This window comes from Protopterus annectens, chromosome 3.part0 (assembly GCF_019279795.1).
Source record: "Protopterus annectens isolate FY-2018-M chromosome 3.part0, PAN1.0, whole genome shotgun sequence".
NCBI lineage: Eukaryota > Metazoa > Chordata > Ceratodontiformes > Protopteridae > Protopterus > Protopterus annectens.
The window spans coordinates 1,450,753,273-1,450,780,898 of record NC_056731.1 but is presented as its reverse complement, the minus strand read 5'-3'; the positions used below and the strand labels follow the sequence as shown (position 1 = coordinate 1,450,780,898).

The following is a 27,626-nucleotide window of genomic DNA, read 5'->3' as shown; positions in this document are numbered from 1 at the left end:
AATTTCCAGGTTTTTAGTGTAGTCTCCATTGAACTTAGAGCCTTCTCTGAATATTGCCTGCATCTGATTGTAAAAACCAGTGATTTATGTTGTGAGCCAACTATTTCACTGGAGATGACTTTGCAGTATCTCAGACCACATCAGTGGCCTTCCTCAGTTACATATGAATATATATATATATATATATATATATATATATATATATATATATATATATATATATATATATATATATATATACATATATATATATATATATGTGTGTGTGTGTGTGTGCACATGCATATGCTTACATATACACACAGACAGATAGATGGATATATAGACAAACTAAGTTATATCATGTGGCTTACACTGAATGCATACTTTATAGCAGGTAGTAAAATTAACTCTAAGCAAACAAAATAAAATTATACACAAATGACTGTATAGCCATCATTTCATTACTATTCAACATCACAACAAAAGTTCCCACAGTAAAAGAATAAACATTGCAGAATATTAAAATGTTGTAAAGGGCATAACATGCAGTAATCTGTTTCTATACTAAAACACATTTTGTGCTTAAAGTTGTTGGTCAAATGAGAACTCCATGATAGTGGCATGTTAGGAATAAAACATGTAGCAGGAAATTCAATTACATTGACCGTTTTATCAAAGTCAAATTACATTAACTTTTTTGTTGATAACATAAGTGATACTGTTGGATGAATGACTGAGACAAATTAGTATCTTGTTTGTTTATGGTCTTCAGTTATATTAATTCAGAATTCATGGAGTACATGGCTATTTCATCATATCAAAATAAGCATCAGGGCTGTGGTGCTGGGGTAAAACAGTAACACCAAAACTTACTGGAAACTTCTGTTCTCGATATTGGATAGCTGCTAACTGATGCAAAATCTTTCTTCTAACTGCTCTGCTGTCAACACCTAAAAATAAAATGTTATGCATTATAAAGTACCCTAAAAATACATAGTGAAAAAAAGCTTCAATTTTTCTACCTGTTGTCCATGTGGATTTTTTTTCTGGGTGCTCTGTTATATTTTCACTTTACAAAAACATGTTAAGTTTTACTTACTCTAAACCACTGAAATGAATTATATTTTTGTTGCTGTTGTGAAAAAAAGTTTACAATGGACAACTTCATTTACCCTGGTTAAAAAAACTTAGTGGATACCTAGCTTTGTCAACCTGAGCGAACAAAACCAAAAGTTTAATGTACTTACCAAAACACTAGATCAGTGCTGTTTTCTTCTGTCCATCTCAACTTGTGGGTTATCAGATCTGGCACTGATCTGAAGCCGGCATCTCAGATTCTCAATCCCCTAAACTATGCAGCCTGTACACTTATTCTCCTCAGATTGAGTTTGCCCTACTTTGTTCCACAAATGCAGAAAAGGAACCTGTTCCCAGAAAGGGAAGAGGAATGTTTTTAAAACAGAATAAAGGGAAAAGGGGCACTACACAAGTAGCCCCAAATATACACTTGCCTGGTCTGCACACTCAGCCAGAAGTAGCACAAAAGGATGACAATTTGGGAGGAGGAACACAGAGAGGGATGGTTGAGTCAGATGGAAAAAGACAACACAGATATGGTGTTACAGTGGATACATATCTTTCGCATCTGATGTATTTTCCATCTGTGTCTACCTGTAGGAGAGTCCCCAGACAGATAAACTTGGATGGCAGAGAGAATATTCTTCAAAATGGTGGAGACAAATATATGCACAGATCTGAACTGTATGTAATGACTTACAAAAGTATAAGTGCTAACCAGGTAGCAGCTGAACTAATATCATCTAAAGAAGGCCAAGCAAAGATGGCAGCTGAAGTAGCAAAAGTTCTTGTTGAATGGACTCTAGGCTTGCTAGGTAAAAGAATTCCTTCTGATGAATACAAAAAGGAAATACAATCAAAAAGCCATCTGGATGAGGTCACCTTCTAAATTGTTTTAACCACCTTTGTATTGGCGAAAGAGGCAAAAAGCTGGATTGAGTTTCTGAATGCTTTAGTTCTGTCCAAATAAAACTGAAGTTGATGGTGAACATGTAAACAACAAAGCAGGTATTCTCCTTTACTGCCAAAGTTGTGAAAGAAAACAGATAAATGACCTGTCTGATTCAGGTATGACTAACAGGCCACCTTAAGTGGGAAAAAATGTTTCCTTTTTTTTTTTTAAACACTTTTATTGAATTATCACTTGTGACATAGGCACATTTATATTTATATAAAAATAATCAGACACATTTATATTTATATAAAAATAATCAAACTGTATTAACAAGTTAAAATTAACAAACATTATGCTTTACATAAATTACTATATATCATATAACCTAAACAACATTATATAAATTATTCAATTCCTGCCCCTTTTTTAAACAAGAAACATTTTTATTAAACCATCACTTATGACATAAGCAATCATATTCATATAAATGAAAACAAACCACAATGACACAACCCTAGTTGCAAGCATTTTACATCACAAACCATACTGACACACTCCCAGTTTCAAACATTATACATCACATATAATCTACCAAATCATTTTCAGTCAAACATTACATAGCTCATTTAAGTCCTACCTTCTTTTAAACCTCATTGCTCCCCTGTATGTATTGTTCACACAATTCTCATTTTTTTTGTAAGTAGTTTGCTCCTATCTTTTCCTCAAGATCTCTGTTCCAGTTGTTTTATCTCCGTTACTATATTCACTACTTCTAATATAGTAGGTTTAGACTTTGATTTCCATTTTCAAGTGTTTTGGAACATTTTGAAACAGTTTCAAATTTTTTCGGGATACAAAATTAATGAAGCTAAAACAAAGGCAATAATGGTAAATTATGTACCCACACATGAATTGATTCAGCAAAATCATTTTTTATGATGACATAATAAAATGAAATATTTAGGAGTATGAATTAAAAATGATTCTGGTGTGGCAGCTAAGAATATGTGGGAAGAGACTAAACAAAAGAAAATACAAAAACTGAGAAAATGGAAGTTTTGTTATATGGGTATGGATAGTAAAATACAAGCAGTCAAATGTTTTTAGTCCCTTTAATCTTATACACAGGTCAGGCATATTTTTATCAACCAAAGGATAAGTCATGGATCACAGTTAGTAAAGAGCTGAAAGACTTTGAGAGGGAAGAGTCAAGTGAGATCAACTGATTCTTACAGAACAGATCAAATTGGGATTACCCAATTTGAAGGGGTATTTCAGAGCTATACAGTTAAGGCTCATATACATAGTACAAGCAGAAAACTATAATTCAAAGTGGAAAGGGGTGATGTTGAAATGGGAAGAAACTCAAGAAACGTGGACAGACTGGGATTTTGGATGCAGGCATTTAAGGAGAATAACAACAATCATACAGAATATTATATCCCTAAAGTAGCAAAAAGTATTCTAAGAAATAAGCCAACACGGGAATGGAGAAAGGAAGATTCTGCCAATAGGGATGACTGCAATTAGGGATACAGACAATAGGCAAGAGGGGGCTGGAATTTATTGGAGAAAACTGGCAAAGAAACCAAGGCACTGGGAGCAAATAGCTAGAGAGGGAAAGATAGTAGAATGGGAAGATGCCAAGAATTTTTTTGGACTACAAGTTAGAGATTGCCTTCCCTATCAAGGATTGATATCAGAGTATAGGCAAAAAGAAAGAAACAGGGGGGGGGTCCTAAACAAAAGACCAGCACTGGTAGAGGTTTTAGTATAATCTAGAATAGAAGTTGCCCTTAAAAAGGAACAATTAGTAGAGCATATAAAATATTGCATGATAACTATAAAAATCAATCAGAGAAGATTAAAACAGATTTGGAAGAGAGACTGGATAAGCAATTCACAAAGAAACAATGGGGGGATATACATGTGTCTCCCTAATATGCAAGAAAATCTAGAAGATTTAGAATTTTTTCTTAGAAATGTTTACATAGACATTTTCTTTACCCCATGCAGGTTTCAGGGAATTTTTCCTCAGGTAGATTGCAAATGTTGGAGGTATGATGGGGAAGAAAGAGGTACTTGGGAACATATTTTCTGGGAGTGCAGTGAGTTGGCAGACTTTAAGGATTCCCAGCAGGATGCACTGTCAGAGATGCTGGGTGGGTAGACATGTGATGAGGGAGATGATTTTTCTGAGCTATGATACAGAATTGGAATTAGGTAAGGCCTTGCTGTCTCTAATTATAGTGGCTGCCAAAAAGCAATTACTAGAAAAAGGTGAGGAAAAAAGGTTTTCTACCTACAGAAAACCTGTCCTTATAACAAATAAGATAGGGAGGTATAGAATGTAAGGCTTAAAGCTTTGAAACCCTTCTTGCAGAGGTAATGGCCACCAAAAATAAAGTCTCCCTAGATAGCAGTTTCAAGCTTACTGTAGCAAATGGTCTTGAATGGTGGTGTAGTCAAGGCTTGAATGAGTAAGGTTAAATCCCAAGGAGGAACCAAGTCCTGACAGGGGGTCTAAGGAGAAAGATATCTTTCATAATTCCACTAATAGTATGAGTGATGCAACAGGTGCATTATTCATGTCTACAAGAAAATTATGGGTATCACTTCAGCGAAAATTCAGTTCAGTGAACAGCATTTTTGGTTCATGTACATTGAACATGCCATTCGTCGAACTATTCATATTGAGATAGTGGTACAGTGATGATCAGGAAGTTTGCCCTTTACTCACTGTAGTGCGATCTCAGAGTTGGCATACATAATTAGCAGGGGGTGTGGGGGGCACAGCCCCCTCATGAGTGGATTTCGATGAACAGCATTTCCGATGAACTGTCACTTCACTGAAGTGATATAGACCTGAAAATTAGATATAGTAGTTAAGTGAAGAGAATGAACAGCTCAAAACAGAGTGAAGCGGATCCACCAGCAAATCTAAAATGGCATTCAAAGGGGAGAAGAAGGGATCTAAACCTTTGGGGAAGGCCTAAATAGAAAATCTTTTTAATCTGTTAGCATAAGTCTTCCTTGACAATGTTTCTGGGAAGAAGAAAGGATGTAGACTACTCTCTTAAAAAAAACTTAGGACCTTTGGACATCACTAGAACTAGGAAAAACAAGCAGTCAATCTAAAAGATTTGAGATTCAAGTGAGGTTGGCATGATGAGTGATAAATAAGTTCTGGAAAAGGGTTCAGGACCCTAGACACTTGCAACAGATAAGGCCATAGAAATGCGAACCAAATGTGTTTTGGACAATACAGGGCTATGAAGATCACATTCTTTATGAAACAGGCCACATTCTGAAGAAACTTTATTATCAAGGTTGTCAAGGGACATGTATAAAGGAGGCGTGGGGGTCAAGCATGGAGAAGACCACTTCTCTGTGACTGTCGTTCTGGGGTGAATCAGGATAGAAAAGCTGCTGCTGGTCTTGGAGGGGGATGCAAAGATATCATGGCAGGGAAGGCCCCGGTGGTTGAACACTCATGCCACTATCTCTGGATTGACAGAACACTCTTGAGGCATGAGTAAGCTCTTATTCAAGCTGTCTACTAGTATATTGGATTTCCCCAAGATGTGCATTGCTATCAGAAATCATTGCAAGGATGTCACTCATTGCCATACTGTCATGGTCTCTCAACACAGGGCATACATCTGGGGTACCTCTGTTTATGTACCACACCACAGCCATGTTGTTGGACTATCACATCCCAGGAGAGAAGGTCCTGAAAGGCCTGCAATGCTAGAAGGACTGCTCTCATCCTGGAGACATTGATGTGAAAATTGGTCTTTGACAGGGATGAGGGACCTGGAGCTGTCTTCCCTTCAAAATGCCTTCCCTAACCAGGAGGTGAGCATCCATGGTAACTGTGGCCTGGGGTTGATGGAAAACAAAAAATTGGCTTTCTGTGACCTGGTCAGATGCCAGCCACCAAGTGATGTGGTGGTGGCATACATTGGTAAGACAGATGGGGAAGTCCATAGGATGAGATGATATTGACCATTGAACCAACGGGGGTCTATTGAAAAACTCATAAGTAGCTCCTTAGCAGCGGCACAAGACAAATAGGTGCTGGCATCTGGCCAAAGAGCCAAAGAACTAAGAAAGCTGGAAGCATCTGACAATTTAGGACTTTGGAGGCTTGAATCAGCTGAAAGAATAGTCTGGATGGAGAAATTTGGCAATTTGATTGGTAGTATCCAGATGGCAGCCAATGAATTCCAGGACCTGTACCAATTACAGATTGGATTTGTTGACATTCTCAGTGATGAATCAATTAGTCCCAGTCTTGAATTAAGAGATCCTTTGTGGTTTTGTAAGAAGGCAGTCATTCAGGTAAGGAAAGAAATGGAACCCCTGCAGCCTGAGCCATGCTACCGCCACTGCCATGCACTTGGTGAATACCCAGGGGGCTGTGGTGAGCCCAAAGGGCAGTGATCAAAACTGCTTTCAACTAGAAGCACAGGAATCTCCTGGAGTGCCTAGTTATTTTTAAGTGATAGTAGATGTCACTGAGATCAGCTGATAAAATTCAGTTATACTTCCTCAGGAAAGGACAAATGAACTGCACCATTACCATGTGGAACTTGGTCTGCTTCACTTAAAAAATCAGCTTCCTGAGGTTAAGAATGGGCCTGAGGTACTTGTTTTCTTTTGGTATTAAAACAAATCTTCAATAGACTGCAGATCACCTTAAATCTGGTGGGACCTCTCTGATGGCTCAGTTGAAAAGCAGTTTTCTTATTTCCATCCCTGCTTCCCTTCACTGATGAGGCAGAATATTTGGAAGAGATCATAGGTTCTCCTTTGAAGCATGCAAAAAGGGAACAGAAAAAACACTAGATACAACTCTCAACACTCAAGCTTGTGAAGTAATTGCCTCCCAAGCTTTGAGGTGGACAACCAAGCACTCCCCAACTGCCTACAGACAGCAGCAGTAGTGCAACCCTTTAGGGGTGCCAAAAGAGATTACCAGAGAAGGGACCCCAAAAAAGTACAGTTGTATACACTTACCATAAATGTAGATGTTCAAGTGTATTCACTGTTGCAGTCATCACATTTGGGTTATCTGCTTGTAGTAGCCCTCAGTAGGCCAGATTATCAAAGTCTTGGGTCCTGCATCGGTTGCTGTTTTCTTGCCCCTGATATCAGGTGACCCTATAATGGGAAGCAATTATATACAACGTTACACCTCCAACAAAAAAGCAGATACACCAAAAAGCTTTTAACCATAGTAAACAAGCATAGAGGTATAGTTAATAGAAGTCAGGGGGCTGGAGGGAGGGTAACCAGGACTGCAACAGTGAATACACTCGAACATCTACATTTATGGTAAGTGTACACAACTGTACTATGTTCTTCATGTTTCACTGTTGCAGTCATCACATTTGGGTAGATTCCCAAAGCTAAGTGTGGGAGAAGGAGTTCAGATAGCATTCGGACCAGCTATAAGGCCCTGCAAGACTGCAGTGCCAAAACCAGCTCTGGATTTAGAGAAAATTGGCAAATGGTAATGCTTGGTGAAAGTATGTACAGAACTCCAGGTAGCAGATTCTAGGATGTCCCTGGTAGGGACACCTCTGAGAAAGGCTGTAGAGGTAGATGCAGCCCTGGTTGAGTGTGGTCTTATCCCCTGGGGGATAGGTTTTCCATGGTGCTTATAGCAGAAATTAATGCAATGGCCTATCCATTTAGAAATGGTTTGCTTTGAAATGGCCTTCACCTCTGCCCCTGCAGCAAATGCCACCAGCAGCTGTTCAGACTTCCTTTGAGGTTTAGTCCTGTCCAAGTAAAATCTATCTTGTCTGTGCACATCTAAGGAGTGCAGTATCTGTTCCCCTTTGTTCTGTGGATTAGAAAAGAAGGTTGGCAAATGAATGGACTGATTAAGAGCCACACTGGATACTACCTTGGGCATGAAGAAGGGATTAGTCCTGAGGGACACCCTGTCCGCATGAAAGATGATGGGCTCCACTGCCATAAGGGCCTGTAATTCAGACACCCTTCTTGCTGAAGTGATTGCTAAAAGGAAGGCAGTTTTCCAAGAAAGGAATTTTAACTCTGCACTTGCAGCTGGTTCAAAAGGGGGTAGAGTGAGTTTTTCCAATACAAAGTTAAGGTCCCAGGCTGGGGTTGGGGCTCTCCTGGGTGGTCTTAAGTTTTTGGCCCCTCTGAGGAACTGCTTGAGCAGTGGATGAGATAAGAGGGGTGGTTCTGTGTTGTAACAAGCTGAAATGACTGAGGCATGGATTTTGATGGAGGAAAAGGAAAGGCCCTTGTGAAGAATCTCAGTTAAGTATTGAAGAATCGGAGTTAAACTGGGCACTATTGTGCCCATCCCTTGAATTTGGTTACAGAAACAGAATCTTTTCCATTTTTCAGCATAAGATTTTCTAGTACTAGGCCTCCTTGCCTCCAGAATGACATCTAACACCTGTTTACTGAGGGATGGTAATGGAGAGCTCAAGTAATTAGCCATGGTGCCAGGTTCAGTGTTTGAAGCTGAGGGTGCAGAATCTGGCCCTCCTGCTGGGACAGCAGGGTAGGAGTCTGAGGCAGGTCCCATGGTGCCAGTAATGAGACACTGCGCAAGAGGGGGTACCAGTGTTGGTGTGGCCAGTCTGGTGCAATCAGTATCATCCTTGGTTTGTCCTGTTTGATCTTTAGTAATACTTTGGAGAGGAGAGGCAGAGGAAGAAAGGCATAAACTGATAGATTTTTTCCAGTTGAAGGACAGGGCATCCACTTTCCAAGCTTGTTTGTGGGGAGTCATTGTGCAGAATTTGTCCAATTGGCAGTTCTGGTGGGGGGGGGGCAAACAGGTCTATATCTGGGCTCCCCCATTTGTTTATCACCATGTTGAAAGTCTTTGGTTCCAGTTTCCACTCGTGTGGGTCCATGAAATTTCTGCTTAGTTCATCTGCCAGTATATTTAGCTTTCCTGGCAGGAACTGAGCCTGTAGATGCACTTGGTAGCTCAAGGCTGTGTTCCACAGAGCCATGGATAGTCTGCAGAGGGGGTATGAATGGATACCCCCAGTTTGTTTATGTACCACATAATAGTGGTGTTTTCCTTCTTTACCATTAATTATCCTGGAAGAATGTGGTCCTTGAAGGCTGTCAAAGCATTTTATACATCTAACATTTCTTTTTGATTGATATGTAGGTGCATTTGACTTGGGTTCCATTTGCCCTGAATGCACTTCCCTGCCAGGTGAGCCCCCCATGCATAGTCTGATGCATCTGTTGTTAGGGTTTGGGCGGCAGGGGGTAGAGTGAATGGTAGTCACTTGTTTTGGTGGCAGGCCTCTGCCCAACAAAGGAACTCTAACTGTAGGCAAGGTATGATAGGACTCATCGCTTCTAGATCCTGTGAATGTTGACACCACAGGCGTTTTAGATACCATTGCAGTTTCCCCATATGCAGTCTTGCATATGGAATTAGGAGAATGCAGGAGGCCATGAACCCCAAGGCTTGCAGTATTTGCCTTGCACATAGCAGGGTTTTTGTGACCATTAGTTTGAAGTAAGCTGTCAAATGAATTTGTTTCTCTGGCATGAGGAAAGCCATCTGGGAAGTTGTGTTCAAGCTTGCTCCCAAGAATATAATTTGTTGACAGGGTACAAGATGTGATTTATTTTCGTTTATGGTGTACCCCAGACAAGTTAGCACCTTTGTACAAATGTCAGATGATTCAAAAGTAAGTCCTGGCTTTCTGCCTGAATTAGACAATCGTCTGGTTATGGGTATATTTGAATATTTCTTTGCCTGCAAAATGCAATGACTGGAGCTAGGCACTTTGTGAACACCCTGGGTGCAGTAGATAAGCCAAAGGACAGTGCAGAGAACTGATAGTGCATGTAGCCTGCTTTGAAACATAGGTATCTTCTGCAAGATTCCCTGATTGGGATGTGCAGGTAGGCTTCCTTTAAATCCAGTGTTGCCAATCAGGCATCTTTGCCTAGCATAGGAAGCAACTGGTGAAGAGTTATCATCTTGAATTTTGGGATCACCAAAAAGGTGTTTAGGATAGAAAGGTCCAGAATAGGACACCATGAGTTGTCTTTTCTGAGTACCAGGAAAAGTCTTGAGTAGAAACCTTGTCCCTTTTCCTCTTCTGGTACAGTTTGAATAGCCCTTATACTTAAGAGAGAGAGTACTTGCTTTTGAGCCCCTGCCCACTGATTTGGGGGTAGATCTAGCCAACCGTTTGGGATTGGTAACGTGTGGAATTGAAATCTGTATCCTTGGGATACTATATTTAAAACCCATTTCTCCTGGGTAATGAGTTCCCAGTTTTTTGCCTGTAGACCAATCTTTCCCCCTAAAGGAGCAGTCAGTTGAGAAAGGCTTGGAAGTTTTAAAGTAAAGTCATTTTCTGTTTGAGCAGTCCAGTAGTATGCTGCTGATACTTTAACATATGAAACTGGCAGTTTAAGGCCCTAATGGCCATGGTTGCAGAAGTGTATACCTTCTTATCCCATCTATCCAGCACCCTGGAATCTCTATCAGAGGGGATAGGATTTTTGGCAGTAGTAGCCTTAATGCCCTTGGGTCCCTGTAAAATGGTCTCAGGATCTGCAGTAGGATTTTTAAAAAGGAACTTGTGAGAATCAGGAACCCTGTAATATCTATCAGGTTTTCTGGGAGCAGGAGGTAAAGAGTCAGGGGCCAAGCTAGATTCTGAAAAGGCATCATCAACAATGTCCAGTACAGGGGGGATAGCTAAAGGCCTGTGTTGGGACAGGAGTAAGAAATCCCTAAGCCTCTTTTTAGAATCAGAGTAATCCTGGCTTTCCCAGCAGAAATGCTCCCTAAGAGTATGTGAGGTTTCACCAAAAGAGAAATCCTCAGGGAGAAGCAGAGGGAATAGTGTCCTCTGCATCAGAATCCTCATAGGTAGATAAGGGTAAATCCTGGTCATCAGAGGAAACAGAAATTTCAGAGTCCTGATCAGAAGTATCATAAGCAAATTCAGTCCTAGGTCTCTTAGAGGGGGGAGATTGGCTTCCCCTGATTAAAGTAATAAGGTCTTCAGCCATTCTTATCATTTGTTTTTTAGGCACAGGGGTCTGACCATGCGGTCTGTGCGTCAGTTTTCTGGACATGGATCGAGTTTTAGGCCTTGAAGAAGAAGATGGCACCAGTTTAATATGCAAGTCAGTAGGCCTGAATACACCCTCAGAAGCTGGTGCCTGCACAGTGGCTCTGGACCCATCCAAGGTAGAGACATCCGCAGGTTCCACAGTTGAAGCATCTCGCAGCAAACCAGACTCTGAATGGGTCTCAGTAGAGGCCTGTGAATCTGAAGTAGCAGGTATCAGGGGATGAGAAAGTGCCTCAATGAGTACCGGCGAACTGGCGACTAGCTTAGGAAAAGTGTCATTGGCAGCTTTGGACCTAGGTGGCCTGTCTCTGTCTTTATCCTTGCGTTTTTTCAGAATGTCGGTAGTTGGGTGGCTTACCAAAGACATATCTGGATAATTGAACAGAGTACTAAAATATTTAGAAGTGTAAATGTATCGATGATGAATAGTTCGTTGTTTAAATAAGGCTCAAAACCGACAGCGAGGTACATCGTAGTCAGGGCCTAGGCAAGGAATACAGTACGAATGAAAATCTTTATGAGGTATTTGCTTTCCACAAGAAATAAAATTATTGACTTTTACTGACATCGGTTTAGAGCAAGAAAAAGTTTTCCCAACGGGGTACTTAGCTTTAGTTGAAGACTTCGGTTCTGAAACTCGAAAACAAAAATTTCATGAGTCGGCCGACCGGCACTTGTGAACTGCTTCTGCTTCAGGCACTGCACAGCAAGAAAGACTGATGTAATAGCGTCAGCTGCATGCTTTATAACCCTGACTATCTGATGTCATGGAAGATGAGACAGCAACCAACGCGGGACCCAAGACTTTGATAATCTGGCCGACTGAGGGCTACTGCTAGCAGATAACCCAAATGTGATGACTGTAACAGTGAAACACGAAGAACATACCTGGTTTTGTGGACTGCTCCTCCCTCTGGGCCAGCATCTATTGAAGTCCCACCACCACAGGGGATGGGGTAGCATCACTACAGAATACTGAAAAAAACTAATGCAAGTTCCAAAAACATAGTTCATTTCTACCTTTCTGATTCCAGGAAAAGGACCTCTGTGGGGTGAAGAAATGGATCCATATGGCAGACAGCATCTTCCCTTCTTGTTCACTCCTGATCAATGTATCTTTGACTTTAGAACCAAAAAGACTAAAACCATCAAACAGGGAATTTAGAAAGGACACCTTCAAGCAATCTGCAAAGTTGCATAAGTGCATCCAGGAATGGTGCAGCATGGGAATACTGTTGCCTGCTGGTTCATAAGTTCATAGGAGGATGCTAAGCTATTTGCCCAGAGGCCCTTATAAGCCTAGCCAAGAATTGTGCCCATGTTTCCTCAAAGTCAGCACCTGTTTCCCCTGTCCAGCAGGGACACAGGTGGGATACAAGGGGTGTATTTTCTGTTTCCCATCCAGTCATCCAGGTTTCTCTTAAAGAGGGCTAGAGAGGTACACTGCTTAACATGGAGAGGGAGTCTATTTTACAGATGGGGGAGTCTTTGGAACACAAATGTATCCCATCATCACATTCTATTCATGTCACAGACCAGGTTAAGGCTTTGCATGCGTGTTGCGCGAGTGGAGTTTGACTTATGGATATGCAGTAACTCCATCAAAACTGGGTCTGAGATGGCCTTGTATGCCAGACACAGGTCACCTCTGAGCAATCTGTACAAGAATGAGTACAGGGACAGGACCTTTAGCTTATCTGTACAGGATAGGTGTTTGAGACCCTGGATTTTCCTGGTCAGGAACCACTGTGGTCTCTCCAGCTGCTGTATGTGCTTGGCAAGGTACATGCCAAAGGGGACATTGTACTCAATAATAGGTCTGATAAGGGAGAAGTACAGAGATGTTATGATCTCCTTGTTCCTGGATGAAATACCCTTATTTATGAGGTGGGCCATGTAGAAAGTCTTCCATACAACTGTTACAATGTGGTGGTCAAAAGTCAGGTTGCCATCAACCTGGGTGCCCAAATCCCTCACGACTGATTGCATGCTTAGTACATTGTTATTAATGTGATAATTAGTGGGGATGCCATTTTCCACAAAGGGGATAATGATGCATTTCTTGGCATTCAGTTGGAGGTCATGCTTCTGGCACCAGTCATTAGTTTGGATAACGCCATCTTGGAGGATGTTCACATCAATAGGGGAATTTAAGACAAAGCCAAGCTTGCAGACATCTGAAATCTTGGTCAGCCACAGACCACTGGTTTTGGCTTGCACCTCAGAAAAGTATATCCCAAACAGTAGAGGCCCGAAGACTGATACTTGGGGTACACTGCTCATTACAGGTCTACTACTAAAGGTGGCTTCCCCTATTTTGACTGAGTGGGCTCTATCAGTGAGCCAGTTAGCCACCCATCTGGTAACATATGAGTTGATGCCAAGCCGGGAGAGTTTATCTATTATGCCCAAGTAGAAAATACTGTTGAAGGCTTTAGTTAGGTCAAGGTAGGTAGTGTGCACCATCTTCCCCTGGTCCATGGCTTTGTTAACTGTTTCTAAAACGTCAACCAAGTTTAACAGGCATGATCTCCCTTTGACAAAACCCCACTGAGTGGGGCTAAGCATTTGGAGGGTGCCAATGTCCTTGTTTATAAGGTCCATGATAATGCATTCCACGGCCTTGCAGATCAGACTACTTAGGCTGAATGGGCTATAATTGCCTGGGTCAGTGAATGCTCCACCTTTGTGCAGAGGGATGGCAGTGGCTGTCCTCCATTCAGCTGAGATGAAACCAGTGCTCAGGCTTTGGTTGAATAGGGAGCCCAATGGACCTGAGAGCTCATGCCTGAGTTTATGTAGGATACAGCCAGGGATGTTATCATGTCCAATGGAGACTGTATTTTTTGCCTTTGAGAGGGCATTAAAGACCTGCTCGCTGGTGATGAGGGGAGGAGTGCAGGTGCTGGGGATGTTCTTGTTTACTGATGGGGGGACAGGAGATGAAGTTTTCACTGAACCTATCTGCCAGTAGGTTGGCTATATCTATGGCATTTGTGTATGTGGTGTTATTGACCACCAGTTCAGAGCAGATTTGGGTGTTACCTCTGAGATTGTAAACATATGTGATAAAGGCCTTGTGATTGTCCTTAGTGAATGTGGCCAATTTGGACTAGAAGGTTGCCTTAGAGGATTTCACCAGTGACCTTATTTGCTTGTTCAGACAAAGGAGAAATTGCTTCCAAAACCTGCTCCTTCTTGGCCCTTGACAGCATTTTTTTTTCCTTTTATTATAGAGTTTGTTTATTGCTGCTATCCAACAGGCAGGTTTACTCTTCTTTGAGGAAGATGATTTGGTCCTTTCAGGTATTGCTGAGTCCATACAGCTATGGAGGTGCTCATATAGTTTTTTTTGCTGGGTGAGCCATACTATCTGTAGCATTTGAGATAAGCCTCATAGATACATTTGTTATGGACTACAACATAAATAACTGAACTTCTAGAGCATTTTAAGTACTCAGTAGATGTCCTGTCAACACTGTCTTGGAGATCTCAGAGATCAAATCTCTCTCTGGAACCTGGTCAAATAAGCAAAACAGTTCAGCAAAAGAAAGACAAAGGTAGTTGAAATATGTGTGCCCTTGACCAGGTGGTCCAATGCCTAAGACTCCTGGTCTGGGGGTGAACTGTAGAACTCTCTTGACATAGTTCTCTAGCTGGCTGCAGCACCCACAATAGCATCCACTGCTGGGTCCTTACTCCAGAATGGTATATAATTGAGAGGGGCTAACACTTTGTTAGGCTTCTAAGGTATAGACTTCACCATGTCAGGTTCTCTCTACATCTTCTGGGACACTAAATCATTGATGGCATCTAGAGCAGACACCACACAGGACGTGGATGGGCTTGCACCGAAAGCTTCAAGAAATACCAAGTCCTCTGGGGTACAGGCTTTGTTGCTCCACCCCTATGCTGTCTCATCAATTCCAATAATTTTCCAAAAGAGGGGTTTTGATGAGGGTGGATTTTTGGTGACCCCTTCCCTTCGTCGAGGTCAGAATCCTTTGTAAGCAGCTCTTCAGAGGAATCCAAATGCTTCTTGCATTTGCTATTCATGTGAACCTCCCATGGGGGAGATGCTGGAAAGAACACTGTAACATGGGAAGGCTCAAAGTCTGACTGTCCCAAAGCTAACTGGTGTGAGACCAATGTACCAGATGGATAAAAGCTGTGTGATCGGTCCAACTTAAAAACAGGAGCCCCAGTCTACCTTGGAAAAAGTAACTTCTCTACAATGCTGAATGGTGATGTTAAGGCTGAACAGCTGGGTATGGTTCCCCTTGGATCTGCAGATCTGAGTGAGAGACAATTGTCTAACACTGACCCCATTGAGTCTGATGTTAAGACTGGAGCTGAGATACCTAAGGCCAAGGCATCCAGAGGAAGGGATGGCTCAGAAGCTCTGAGCTTTGGTCCCAATCTTAGGGCAATGGCCCTGATACTTTGGCTCTGAGGGAGACAAAGTCAAGAGCATCAAGGAGGGAGCAGTGGCTGAAGCAGCCCAGTTGTTGGCACAAACAGTGGGGAGGGAACCAGTTGCACCTGCAGATGTCAACACCAAAAGATGTGCCAAGGATGGAGCAAACAAGGTTGGAGCTGAAGACAGGAGAACATCTAGTCTCAAAGCAGGGGCAGAGGTGATGATTCTAAGGTCCACCTGGGTCTGTAAGAAGGTACGCATCATTTGTTCCATATACAAGTCATGAATACTTCTGGCTGATCTGGCAAACCAAGAGGATACTGCTGACTACAGTTTTGATGACTTAGGCACTGATGCATGTGGATTTCAGAACCAAAAGAGAGAGGGTTGGATCAGAGAAGGGGATGGCACCAGAAAGAATTCAACAGGAGTTATGAGCAGGAAGAGGGAATGAAGCCTTGTCAAAGAAAGAGCTGATGACAGGAAAGGGGCTACAAATACTCATAGTAGGATAGTTCAAAGACTCCATTTCCATTGCCTTGGCTAAAAGTGGTTGGTGCCAAAGGGTTACCAAAGGCACATGCTGATTTAAAGCCAGTGGCACCCAAAACTGGTGGATCCTTGTATTCTACTGCCCTTCCATTGAAATAGAGGAGAGTTTGTACTCTTCTTTCTCTTTAGCTTTACTCTTCTCTTTTTCTTTACCCTCTCTATCTTTGTCACTTTCTTTCTTTATCTTTGTTATGCTGCTTTGCTCCCAGCTTTTAGGCAGGAGATGGAAAGGAAGGGATGGAAGAAGAGGTAGGTGTAAGTGACAGATGACTTTAAAACTAATTTAGACATCAGATCAGTGAGGGGTCTAGACCCAATGGCCGAGCACACCTGACACTAAAACATTTAGGTGGGCTACACCTAAACAACAGACAGACTTACACTCACACCCCACACACTTTCTGAAGACCATAGTAGTCTGCTTCCTCATAACTGAGCCCAAAAGTCAATGCACCTAAACACAAACACAAAACACAGGCTAGAAGAACAACTGTCTGCTGAAGTACAGTTGTGTGAGCCCTACTTACCTGTAACGGTAGATGCTCGAATTTTGCTCTGACTGATGGCTTGATTCAGGCTAAATACAATATCCCACTTGGGCACTGTCAACAAGTTTATGGAACTAGGTACAACCTCCTTTATTACACGCTGGATAGCTAGATGGCTCACTGACAGGACCCAGGAGTTAGAATTGCTGAGACCACCTACACAAAGAGGCTGGTCACCAGTTGAGTCCCCCAGGGCTCTGTGCTAGGCCATCTCCTCTCTGGCATCTACTTCTCAGATGTCAAAACCAATGTCAAAGGTCTCTGGCTAACCAATTTCACAGATGACTGCAAACTGGGAGCAGTTGTTGAATCCCCCAAGATGAAAATATCCTACAGGAAGGTCTGACACTGGCAAATGCTTCCTGTCAGAGCTATGGCTTAAAATTCATCACCAATAAATACATTATAGTATATTTTGGGAAGATGGCCACCCTGGGTAACTACATCATCAATAAAACACCCCTACAAGTTGATTCATTAGTCAGGGATCTGGGAACTCATGTAGATAATAACCTAGCCTTCGACCAACAATGTGTCAAAGGTAGTAAGAAAATCCTTCTATATTCCACAAATTATAAGCAAGGGCATGGCATTGAGATCCAGAGAGGTCATCAGACCACTGTAGTCTGCCCTCATCAGACCCATCATAGAGTATAATGCCCCCTTTGGTACATATTTTATATATATATATATATGTATACATATATACACACACACACACACACACACACACACACACACACACACACACACACACACACACACACACACACACACACACACACACACACCTGATAATACACATGCAGGAACTGGAATGTCCACAAAGGTTCCTTACAAAAGAATACAGGGAGTAAACACAATGTCTTATGCTGATTGCCTGAAAGCCTTGTCTCTTTATTTTGTATCATACAGACTTCTGAGAGGTGATAGAAGGCATTCCTGGACATACCTCTCAGCTGTACAGATTTTTGCAGAATGTCCAAATTTTTACCTCATATTTTTGGTCCATTTCTCATAAAACTGTGTTTTTTTGGAAAATCATTGGCAAATCTTTGAGGGTTGAGGTCAGAAAATAATGATAGACATTTGAGTTTCAGACTTCACTCCCTTCAGAAAATTTATGCGAATGCAAAACCTGTTTTCTATCAATTTTCTAAGTTTGTAAGTTTGTAAGAGCAATGTTTTTAAAATACACCCCTATTTGTTGGCCTTTGTCCCTCATTTATTGATGGCTTTGTCCAGCTTTCTTTCTCTAAGAGGTTGAGAGGTATGTTCCTTGACCATGTTTTGATGAAGCTTTCGCACATCTGCCAAACAAACAGCATCAGAACTACTAGATTAAAAGACATAAATTTTGCTCACAAAATAAATAGGACATGTTGGAGAGACAGATATATTTCTCAGAGAATTCTGATGCTCTGGAACAGGTTTCCCATTCATTTTAAGCAGAGGTCCTCCCTATCCCTATTTAAGTGCAACTTGGACTAATGGATTGGTAATTGGAAATTCAGACCTGATCTGACACCTGTGTCTCTGATGGACAAAAGTAGTCAGTAAACCATCCCCTATATAAATCAAATTTGTGGGTCATATTTGTTTTGCACAGCTAGGCTTATAAGGCCCCTAGTTGGCCTAGACTACCCTATCAACCTATGAAATTCAGAAACAACTTTTTGGCATGAAAGATAGAATAGTGCATAAAAAAACTCTACCCTTTTGGAAAATCAGACAAAGGTTGGCCTATCATAACAGCTTGCAGCTCAGAGACTCGCACTAAAGATGTCAGAGCAATAAGCAAAGCAGTTTTCCAAGTACTGAACTTTAAAGCACCCTGAAAGGCCGGTTCAAAATGAAACAAGGTCAATTTTTCAAGAACAAGGTTGAGATCCCAAAGAGGAGGAATTTACTTTCAGGGGTCTCAAGTGTAACATTCCTTTCATAAACTGTTTGACCACAAAAAGAAACAAAATGTAAGATCAATAAGCAGACCAGCTGAGATGGTCACAAGACACACCTAGAAGATGCATAAGATAAGCCATCAATGAGTAGCTAATACAAATATTTTAAAACACCATAACCATCCTAGAAAACTTCTTTCACTTGTAAACATAAGATTCTCTGGTTTCAGCATTTCATGCCTCCTTCAGTACCTGTTACACTTCCTCATGGAACAAGTGCCTACAGGGTATCAAGATAGAATCCTCTAGGCTGTTAGTTACAATTGCTCTATGTTGTGGTGTATCAGTCAACCCCTGACATTGCGTGAGCAGATCCAGTGTGCGAAAAAGCTTGTGGTAGTGGCCCATGGCCAATTCCATTGAAAGTGAAAACAAACTTTGCCTGGGCCAAAAGTGTAGAAGAGTGTGTGTATGGTGTACCTTTAAGAAGCATTTCAAGGTCGGCACGTGCATATAGATAGCCAACAAGTGCTAGCTTCAGTGCCATTTTGTGAGTGCAACCAGAGAGTGAGCATGTATGAGTGTAATAGCTAGTTTGTTTATAAGTTTATCGAAGTTAATGTTATTAAGCCTCAATCCTGATGTGGTTGGACTTAATAAACTGCTTGAACAGATCCCACAAAGACTCGTCTATTTTATCCTGACCAGACGAGCGACATGGTGCCAGAACTGGGATTCCAGAGACTGGTGTTCAGAGCTACAAGGTGTAGAGTTAACAGTGAAGGTAAACTAAGAGAAATGAGTATGAAAAAGGACCAGAAATTAACTAAAGTTAATGAAAACTAACTCCAATATCCCAGAACTGGTCATTACCAACACAGATGATAGATGCTCCACACCAGTGGTCACCCCCTCATTGGTCAGGTCTGACCATAAGCAAATCACCCTTGACATCCACATCCTACCCCCACCCCCTAGTAAGGAAACCTCCAGAAAAAAATTCTCCAAAGCCAACTTCATGTTACTCAAGTCAGAAGTGACAAACTTCATGACACCCATGCAGACGGGAGCTGAAAGTTTGACTGCTGAATCCTACACTAAGGCACTGTATGAGCACATCCACTCGTGCATGAATCGTGCCATCCCAAATCAAACCAAGACACTGTCCTCCAGAAAAAGGAAGCCAATCTGGTGGTCCCCTCTCATAAACAAACTATACAACAGAAGAAAGAGACTGTTGCAGAAAAAAGGAAAATCCCAGGATGCAAAAAAACTCCCTTACCAGCCTCAGTAAGAAGCTGAGATCCCTCATAAAATCCTCAATGCTAGTTACAAAAATAAAATTGTCAAAGATTCCAAAGACAAACACAAGGCATTCTATAGTTATGTCAAGAATCTAAACGGCAATGCTCAGATATGATCTGAGTTACAACAGAATGGCATTAAATATACTGATCCCAAGGATATTGTCAATATCCTGGCAGATCGATTTAGTGCCAATTTCACCCCCTCTCAGCCCCTAAAGGGCCCATCTCAATACCAAAAGATTGCCAAATTCCGGTAATTACGGCCACACAAGTAGAAACTGCACTCTCCAAAGCAAGAATACACCATCCATGGGACAAGATGACATCCCGGGCTGTGTGTTACAGAAACAGATGCTTGGTGACAGAGCCATGGGCTCAAGCTTAATGCCAAGAAATATATAGTTATCCCCTTTGGGAAAAAACATGTACCCATGAATTACCACATAGGTGGCAGTACACTAAACACCGAAAGTGTGATGAGAGACTTCGGAGACAGGTGGACAGTGGTCTCACCTTCGATAACCACATCACCACAACAGTCAGGAAATCCTTCTATGTGGCACACCCCATTACTAAGGGCTTTTCATCCAGAAAAAAGGAGGTCATTGTCCCACTGTACTCATCCATCATTAGACCAATTATAGAATACAACGTCCCATCTGGTATGTACCTCACAAGACATCTGCAACAGCTGGAAAGGCCGCAGAAATACCTCACTAAAAGAATCACAGGCCTAAAGCAGATGCCCTATGCTGACCGTCTAAAAAAACTCCAGCTATACTCTGTGGCAAATCATCTACTCAGAGGCAATCTCTGCTTAACATACAAGGCCATGTCAAACCGTGAGCTGTTGGACATGCTCCACTTAAAGAAATCCCAATCCCTCAGAGCCACACACTCCAGGGATCTAAACCTTGTCATCACAATGAACAAAACATGCTGGAGGGATAGATTCCTGACCCCGAGACTCTCCAGACTCTGGAACAGACTGCCCATACATGTCAAGCAGAGTGCCTCCTTTGGTCCTCTTCAAAAGGAACCTTGACGAATGGATGGGAGATAGGAAATTCACCTCGTGGATCACATCAGTCGCCCTGCTGGACAGGGGTCCAGGAAAGTAAATATTGTGGTAAAAAATATCCCAGGAATTGTTATGGCTAGGCTTGTATAGGCCCTAGGGCCGATAGCCTAGTACCAACCTATGACCCTATAAAACTTGCACGAATGATTTATTTTATAAAAAAGATAAAACAGAGCATTACAAAGCCACAAACCACATTATTAAACAAGTGAGAGGCACAAAAGGTTTATTAATTTAACAAAATGTTTAAAATTAAGAGCCACTGGGGATGCACAAGCCAGTGCATTTCTTTGTCCCGGTCCCAAGCCTGGATAAATGGGGAGGGTTGTGTCAGGAAGGGTATCCAGCATAAAACCTCTGCCACATTACTTATGTGGAGAACATTTCATATTTCCATACCGGATCAGTCGAGGTCCGGGTTAACAACGACCGCCACCAGTACTGTTAGCCAACAGGGTGCTGGCAGAAATTGGGCTACTGTTGGCCGAAGGAGAAGAGGAGGGGGAAGGCATGCCCAAAGGCAGGAAGAGAGGAGGAAGGTTAGGAGTGTAGTAGTGAGGGTAGGAACTTTGAATGTTGGCAGTATGACTGGTTTAGGGAGAGAGCTAGCTGATATGATGGAGAGAAGGAAGGGTGATATATTGTGCGTGCAAGAGACCAGATGGAAGGGAAGTAAGGCCAGGGCATAGGAGGCGGGTTCAAATTGTTCTATCATGGTGTGGATGGCAGGAGAAATGGGGTAGGGGTTATTCTAAAGGAACAGTATGCCAAGAGTGTTTTGGAGGTGAAGAGAGTGTCTGATAGAGTGATGTTTATGAAGCTTGAAATTGATGGTGTAATGATGAATGTTGTTAGTGCATATGCTCCACAAGTTGGGTGTGCGATGGATGAGAAAGAAAAATTTTGGAGTGAGTTGGATGAAATGGTGGTGAGTGTAACCAAGGGTGAGAGACTAGTGATTGCAGCAGACCTCAATGGGCATGTTGGTGAAGTGAACAGAGGGGATGAGGAAGTGATAGGTAAGTATGGTGTTAAGGTGAGGAATGCAGAAGGTCAGATGATTGTGGATTTTGCGAAAAGGATGGACATGGCTGTGGTGAATACATATTTTAAGAAGAGGGAGGATCATAGGGTGATGTACAAGAGTGGAGGAAGATGTACACAGGTGGATTATATCCTATGTAGGAGGGCCAGTCTGAAGGAGATTGGAGACTGTAAAGTGGTGACAGGGGAAAATGTACTTAAGCAGCATAGAATGGTGATCTGTAGGATGATGTTGGTGATCAAGAAGAGGAGGAGGAGTGTGAAAGTAGTGCCAAGGATTAAATGGTGGAAGTTAAAAAGGGTGATTGTGAGGTGGAGTTCAGGGAAGAGTTAAGACAGGCACTAGGCAGTGAAGAGTTACCGAATAGATGGGTAACTACAGCAGAGCTAGTAAGGGAGACTGCTAGAAAGGTGCTTGGTGTGACATCTGGATGGATGAAGGAGGACAAGGAGACCTGGTGGTGGAATGAGGAAGTACAGGAGAGTATACAGAGGAAGAGGCTGGCGAAGAAGAAGTGGGATTGTCAAAGAGATGAAGAAAGTAGACATGAGTATAAGGAGATGAGACACATGGCAAAGAGAGAGGTGGTGAAGGCTAAGGATAAGGCATATGGAAAGTTGTATGAGAGATTGGACACTAAAGAGGGAGAAAAGGACCTTTACCGATTGGCTAGACAGAGGGACAGAGCTGGGAAAGATGCGCAGCAGGTAGGGGTGATAAACAGTAGTGAGGGAAATGTACTCACAAGTGAGGAGAATGTGTTGAGTAGATGGAAAGAGTACTTTGAAGGGCTGATGAATGAAGAGAATGAGAGAGAGAGAAGGTTGGATGATGTGGGGATAGTGAATTAGGAAGTGAAACAGATTAGCAAGGAGAACGTAAGGACAGCTATGAAGAGGATGAAGAATGGAAAGGCTGTTGGCCCAGATGACATAACAGTGGAAGCATGGAGGTGCTTAGGTGAAATGGCAGTGGAATTTTTAACCAGATTGTTTAATGAAATTTTGGAAAGTCAGAGGATGCCTGAGGAGTGGAGAAAAAGTATTTTGGTACCTATCTTTAAGAATAAGGGTGATGTGCAGAGCTGCAGTAACTACAGAGGGATAAAATTGATCAGTCACAGCTTGAAGTTATGGGAAAGTGTAGTGGAAGCTAGGTTAAGAAGGGAGGTGATGATTAGTGATCAGCAGTATGGTTTCATGCCAGGAAAGAGCACTACAGATGCAATATTTGCTCTGAGAGTGTTGTTGGAGAAATACAGAGAAGGTCAGAAGGAGTTGCATTGTGTCTTTGTGGACTTAGAGAAAGCATATGACAGGGTGCCTATAGAGGAATTGTGGTATTGTATGAGGAAGTCAGGAGTGGCAGAGAAGTATGTAAGAGTGGTACAGGATATGTACGAGGGTAGTGTGACATTGGTGAGGACTGCAATGGGAGTGACAGATATGTTTAAGGTGGAGGTGGGATTACATCAAGGATTAGCTCTGAGCCCTTTCTTATTTGCAGTGGTGATGGACAGGTTGACAGATGAGATCAGACAGGAGGCCCCGTGGACTATGATGTTTGCAGATGACATTGTGATATGTAGTGAGAGTAGGGACCAGGTTGAGGAGACCCTGGAGAGGTGGAGATATGCTTTAGAGAGGAGAGGAATGAAGGTCAGCAGGGCTAAGACAGAATATATGTGTGTGAATGAGAGGGAGGATAGAGGAATGGTGAGGATTCAGGGAGTAGAGTTGGTAAAGGTGGATGAGTTTAAGTACTTGGGATCAAAAGTTCATAGTAATGGCGAGTGTGGAAGAGAGGTGAAGAAGAGAGTACAGGCAGTGTGGAATGGGTGGAGAAGAGTGTCAGGAGTGATTTGTGACAGACGAGTACCTGTAAGAGTGAAAGGGAAGGTCTACAAGAGGGTAGTGAGACCAGCTATGTTATATGGATTGGAGACAGTGGCATTGACAAAAAGGCAGGAGTTTGAGCTGGATGTGGCAGAGTTAAAGATGTTAAGATTTGCACTGGGTGTGATGAGGGTGGACAGGATTAGGAATAAGTATATTAGAGGGTCAGCCCAGGTTGGAAGGTTTGGAGACAAAGCCAGAGAGGCATAATTACATTGGTTTGGACATTTGCTGAGGAGGGATGCTGAGTATATTGTGAAAAAGATGCTAAGGATGAAGCTACCAGGTAAGAGGAAAGGAGGAAGGCCTAAGGTAAGGTTTATGGATGTGGTGAGAGAGGACATGCAGGTGGTTGGTGTGACAGAGCAAGATGCAGAGGACAGGAAGAAATGGAAACAGGTGATCTGCTGTGGCGACCCCTAACGGGAACAGCCAAAAGAAGATGATGACTTTCAAGAGTATTACAGTGTCTGAGAGTCTTATTTTGCAATGTTTCATACACTGATAACAGGTGATTTCTTACAGTACAGTGATTTCAAGAGTATTAAAGTGCCCGAGAGACTTATTTTGCAAAGCTCAGTTATTCTGAGGCTTGTTGTGCTATTGGGCATAGTTACAAATACTCACATAAATTTCTGGCATATGTCTATGTGTGCATGTTCATGCATACTAGCAAAAGCCTTCACTGCCATATGTGCTAATATGGCAGATAGATTCTGAAAACCATCAGCAGTGGTGTTTGATCAGAATATTGCAGAGAATTGGAGAATATTTGAACAAGAGTATAATATTTTTATACATGCAGCTTATTCTGACAAAGATGCATGCACCAGGGCATTCATTTTGCTAAACCTAGCTAGGTCAAAGGCCATTGAAAGACAGCATTCATTTGTGTATGCATCAGCAGTATATGAGGGAGAAGGTGAAAACCGTCATATTGTAGTACAGGCTGAATCAAGGGAAGACCATGAGTATTTGAAGCACAAATTCAGCGAAATATTTAACCACCAGACAAATATTACATTAGATAGGCATTTGTTTTACACAAGAGATCAAAAACCAGGGGAAACTTTTGCAGCTTATACAACTGACCTGAGAAACAAAGCTAAAATGTGTCAATCTGGTGACTTAAAAGATGAGTTGATAAAGGACAGGCTTGTATGTGGTATTAACAGTGCTGCAGTGAGAAAGATTTTGCTTCAGGACAGTGATTTAATGCTGAGCAAAGCTACTGAGATTTGTCCAATCCATGAATTTACAGAAAGGCACACAAGTATGCTTGCAGGTGATACGCCCATGGTTTCAGCAGGCTCCAGAGCAAATGTAGACAACACATGGCAAGCAGAAGCAAGCCTAAGCAAATGGCAGCTGTCACCCCTACAGGTTTACCTGGGAAACCCTGTAGTTTTCCAGCAAGTTCTAAGAAAAGGACATGCTCACTGCAGTACAAGGGTGAGTCAGCAAAATCCAAATCCAGCTTTATTGTTAACTGTTGCAATTGTAGTGCCAATCATGAATCTAAAAGAGAAAAATGTCTAGCATTAGGTCAGCAATGCCACAAGTGTAAAAAATGTAACCATTTTCAAACGTTTTGCAAATCAAGTAAACCTCACACAGTTAGAAAGAAGGGTCACTTGAAAAAGCAAGTTGATCACATAGAGCACTGCAATTCTGTTTTCTACATAGATGGTGTATCACAAATTGGTGAAAAGGTTGATGCAGTACATTTGTTGGCAAAGAATGATGTGTTTTGTACTGTACAGATCAATGGTAAATCCACCGAGCTCAAAGTAGACACTGACTCAAAGTGTAATGTTATGTCAGCAGACACATTTGCTAAGATGAAAACTGCGACACTTGTTGCTTATGGAGATGACGAAATTCAAACCAAAGGCTTAGTAGTGCTTTCATGTTATTTGGCTAGGAACTGTTACAGCTTGTTATTCTATGTAGTCTGAAGACCTGTGCAGTCATTACTGGGTCTCAAAGACAGTTTGAGATTGAATTTGTTTTCTTTTACTAAAGAAGTTCATCATATAAGCAGATATACTAGTTCCAATTTTAATGAAGCTATTTTCTCAAAGTATGCTGATGTTTTTGATGACAAGTTGGGCAAAAATCCAGTTGTTAATTCCATGAAATTAGACACAGAGGTCAGTCCAGTAGTCAGACCAGCAAGAAAAGTTCCAAAAGCTATGCAGGATAAAGTCAAAGCTCAGTTGGATAAAATGGTGCAGCAAGGTGTAATTAGTCCAGTTACAGAATCAACTGAATGGGTGTTGTCCATGGTAGCAGCCAACAAAAAAGGCTCAGATGAAATCAGAATATGTATTGACCCAAGAGATTTGAAAAAAACATTAAAGAGACCACATCAGCCAATGTGTACAGTCAAGGAAGTCACAGCCCTAATACCAAATGCTACTGTTTTTTCTGTCCTGGATACAAAAAGTTCATTTTGGCAGGTGATGCTTGATGGCAAATCCTCATTACTGACTACTTTCAGTACCCCATTTGGCAGATATAGATTCCTCAAGATGCCATTTGGAATAAATTCTGCAAGTGAAATCTTTCAGTGTGCAATGGAGCAAGTTTTTCAGGTTATCCTTGTGCCATAATAGTAGATGATTTATTGTTTGGAGGCAATGGTGAAGCAGAGCTTGATAGAAACTTTAAGAAAGTTCTAGACAGAGCACGTGATGTGAACTTTAAGCTCCATCCTCTGAAGTGCAAATTCAGACTACCAGAAGTTACATATGTAGGTCATTTATTCACCAGCACTGGCTTGAGACCAGACCTGTCCAAGCAAGCAGCCATTCTTGAGATGCCCGCACCAGATAATGTTCAGGCTTTACAATGTTTTCTTGGTACAGTCAACTATTTAGGCAAGTTTATACCAGACTTCAGTGAGTTGACAGCACCTTTGAGAGAGCTGATGCAGAAAAATATTATATGGTCTTGGCTGGAGCAGCACCAGAAAGCATTTGAAGGCCTTAAGCAGAAAATTGCCACCCCACCTACATTAAGATACTATGATATCAGTAAGCCAGTAACCCTTTCCTGTGATGCTTCAAAATTTGGCCTTGGTACAGTTATTCTTCAAGAAGGCAGACCAGTAGCCTATGCATCTAGAACTCTTACCCAATCTGAAATGCAATATGCTCAGATTGAGAAAGAACTTTTGGCAATAGTATTTGCATATTCAAAGTTTCATGATTATATCTATGGTCAAGCTATTCAGATTGAAACTGATCACCAACCTTTAGTTACTATTCTAAAGAAGCCTATGCATTCAGCTCCAGTGAGATCACAAATAACGATGCTCAAATTGCAAACGTACAACTTCAAAATGGTCTATACAAAAGGCAAACTTCTTTATCTGGTTGATACCATATCCAAATCACCCAGAAATACAATGGAACAGCTTCAAGCAGAGAATTTTGACTTTGACATCATGAAAGTGCATAATTCTTCTACTGTGAGACTTGATGAGCTGGAAAATTATACAAAGACTGATCCAATTTTGCAAAAGCTCAAAGACTACATTAATGTTGGATGACCGTCAAAGCAATCTAGTGTACCACCTGACGTTCAAACTTATTTTCCTTATAGAGATGAGATGTTGATGGAAGATGGCATTATTTTCAAAGGTCCTAGAATTTTTGTTCCTGCTTCCTTACAACACGATATCCATATTTTGCATTGTGGTCACCCAGATTCCAAATCTACCAAAAGAAGGATGAGCAAACTAGTATTTTGGCCTTCTCTAGTAAAACACATTGATCACATTGATGAAGTACTTTCTTCTTG

General features: G+C 41.7%; 1 protein-coding gene across 1 annotated transcript in view; it reads right to left on the bottom strand.

Moving 5' to 3' along the window:
- The window catches only part of LOC122797090, a 2,479,517-nt gene that overhangs the window by 2,421,755 nt on the left and 30,136 nt on the right, over positions 1-27,626 (bottom strand). Inside the window, exon 2 of the mRNA XM_044065883.1 lies at positions 856-932. Coding sequence (XP_043921818.1) covers positions 856-932 — 77 coding nt within the window. The remainder of the gene's footprint in view (positions 1-855; positions 933-27,626) is intronic.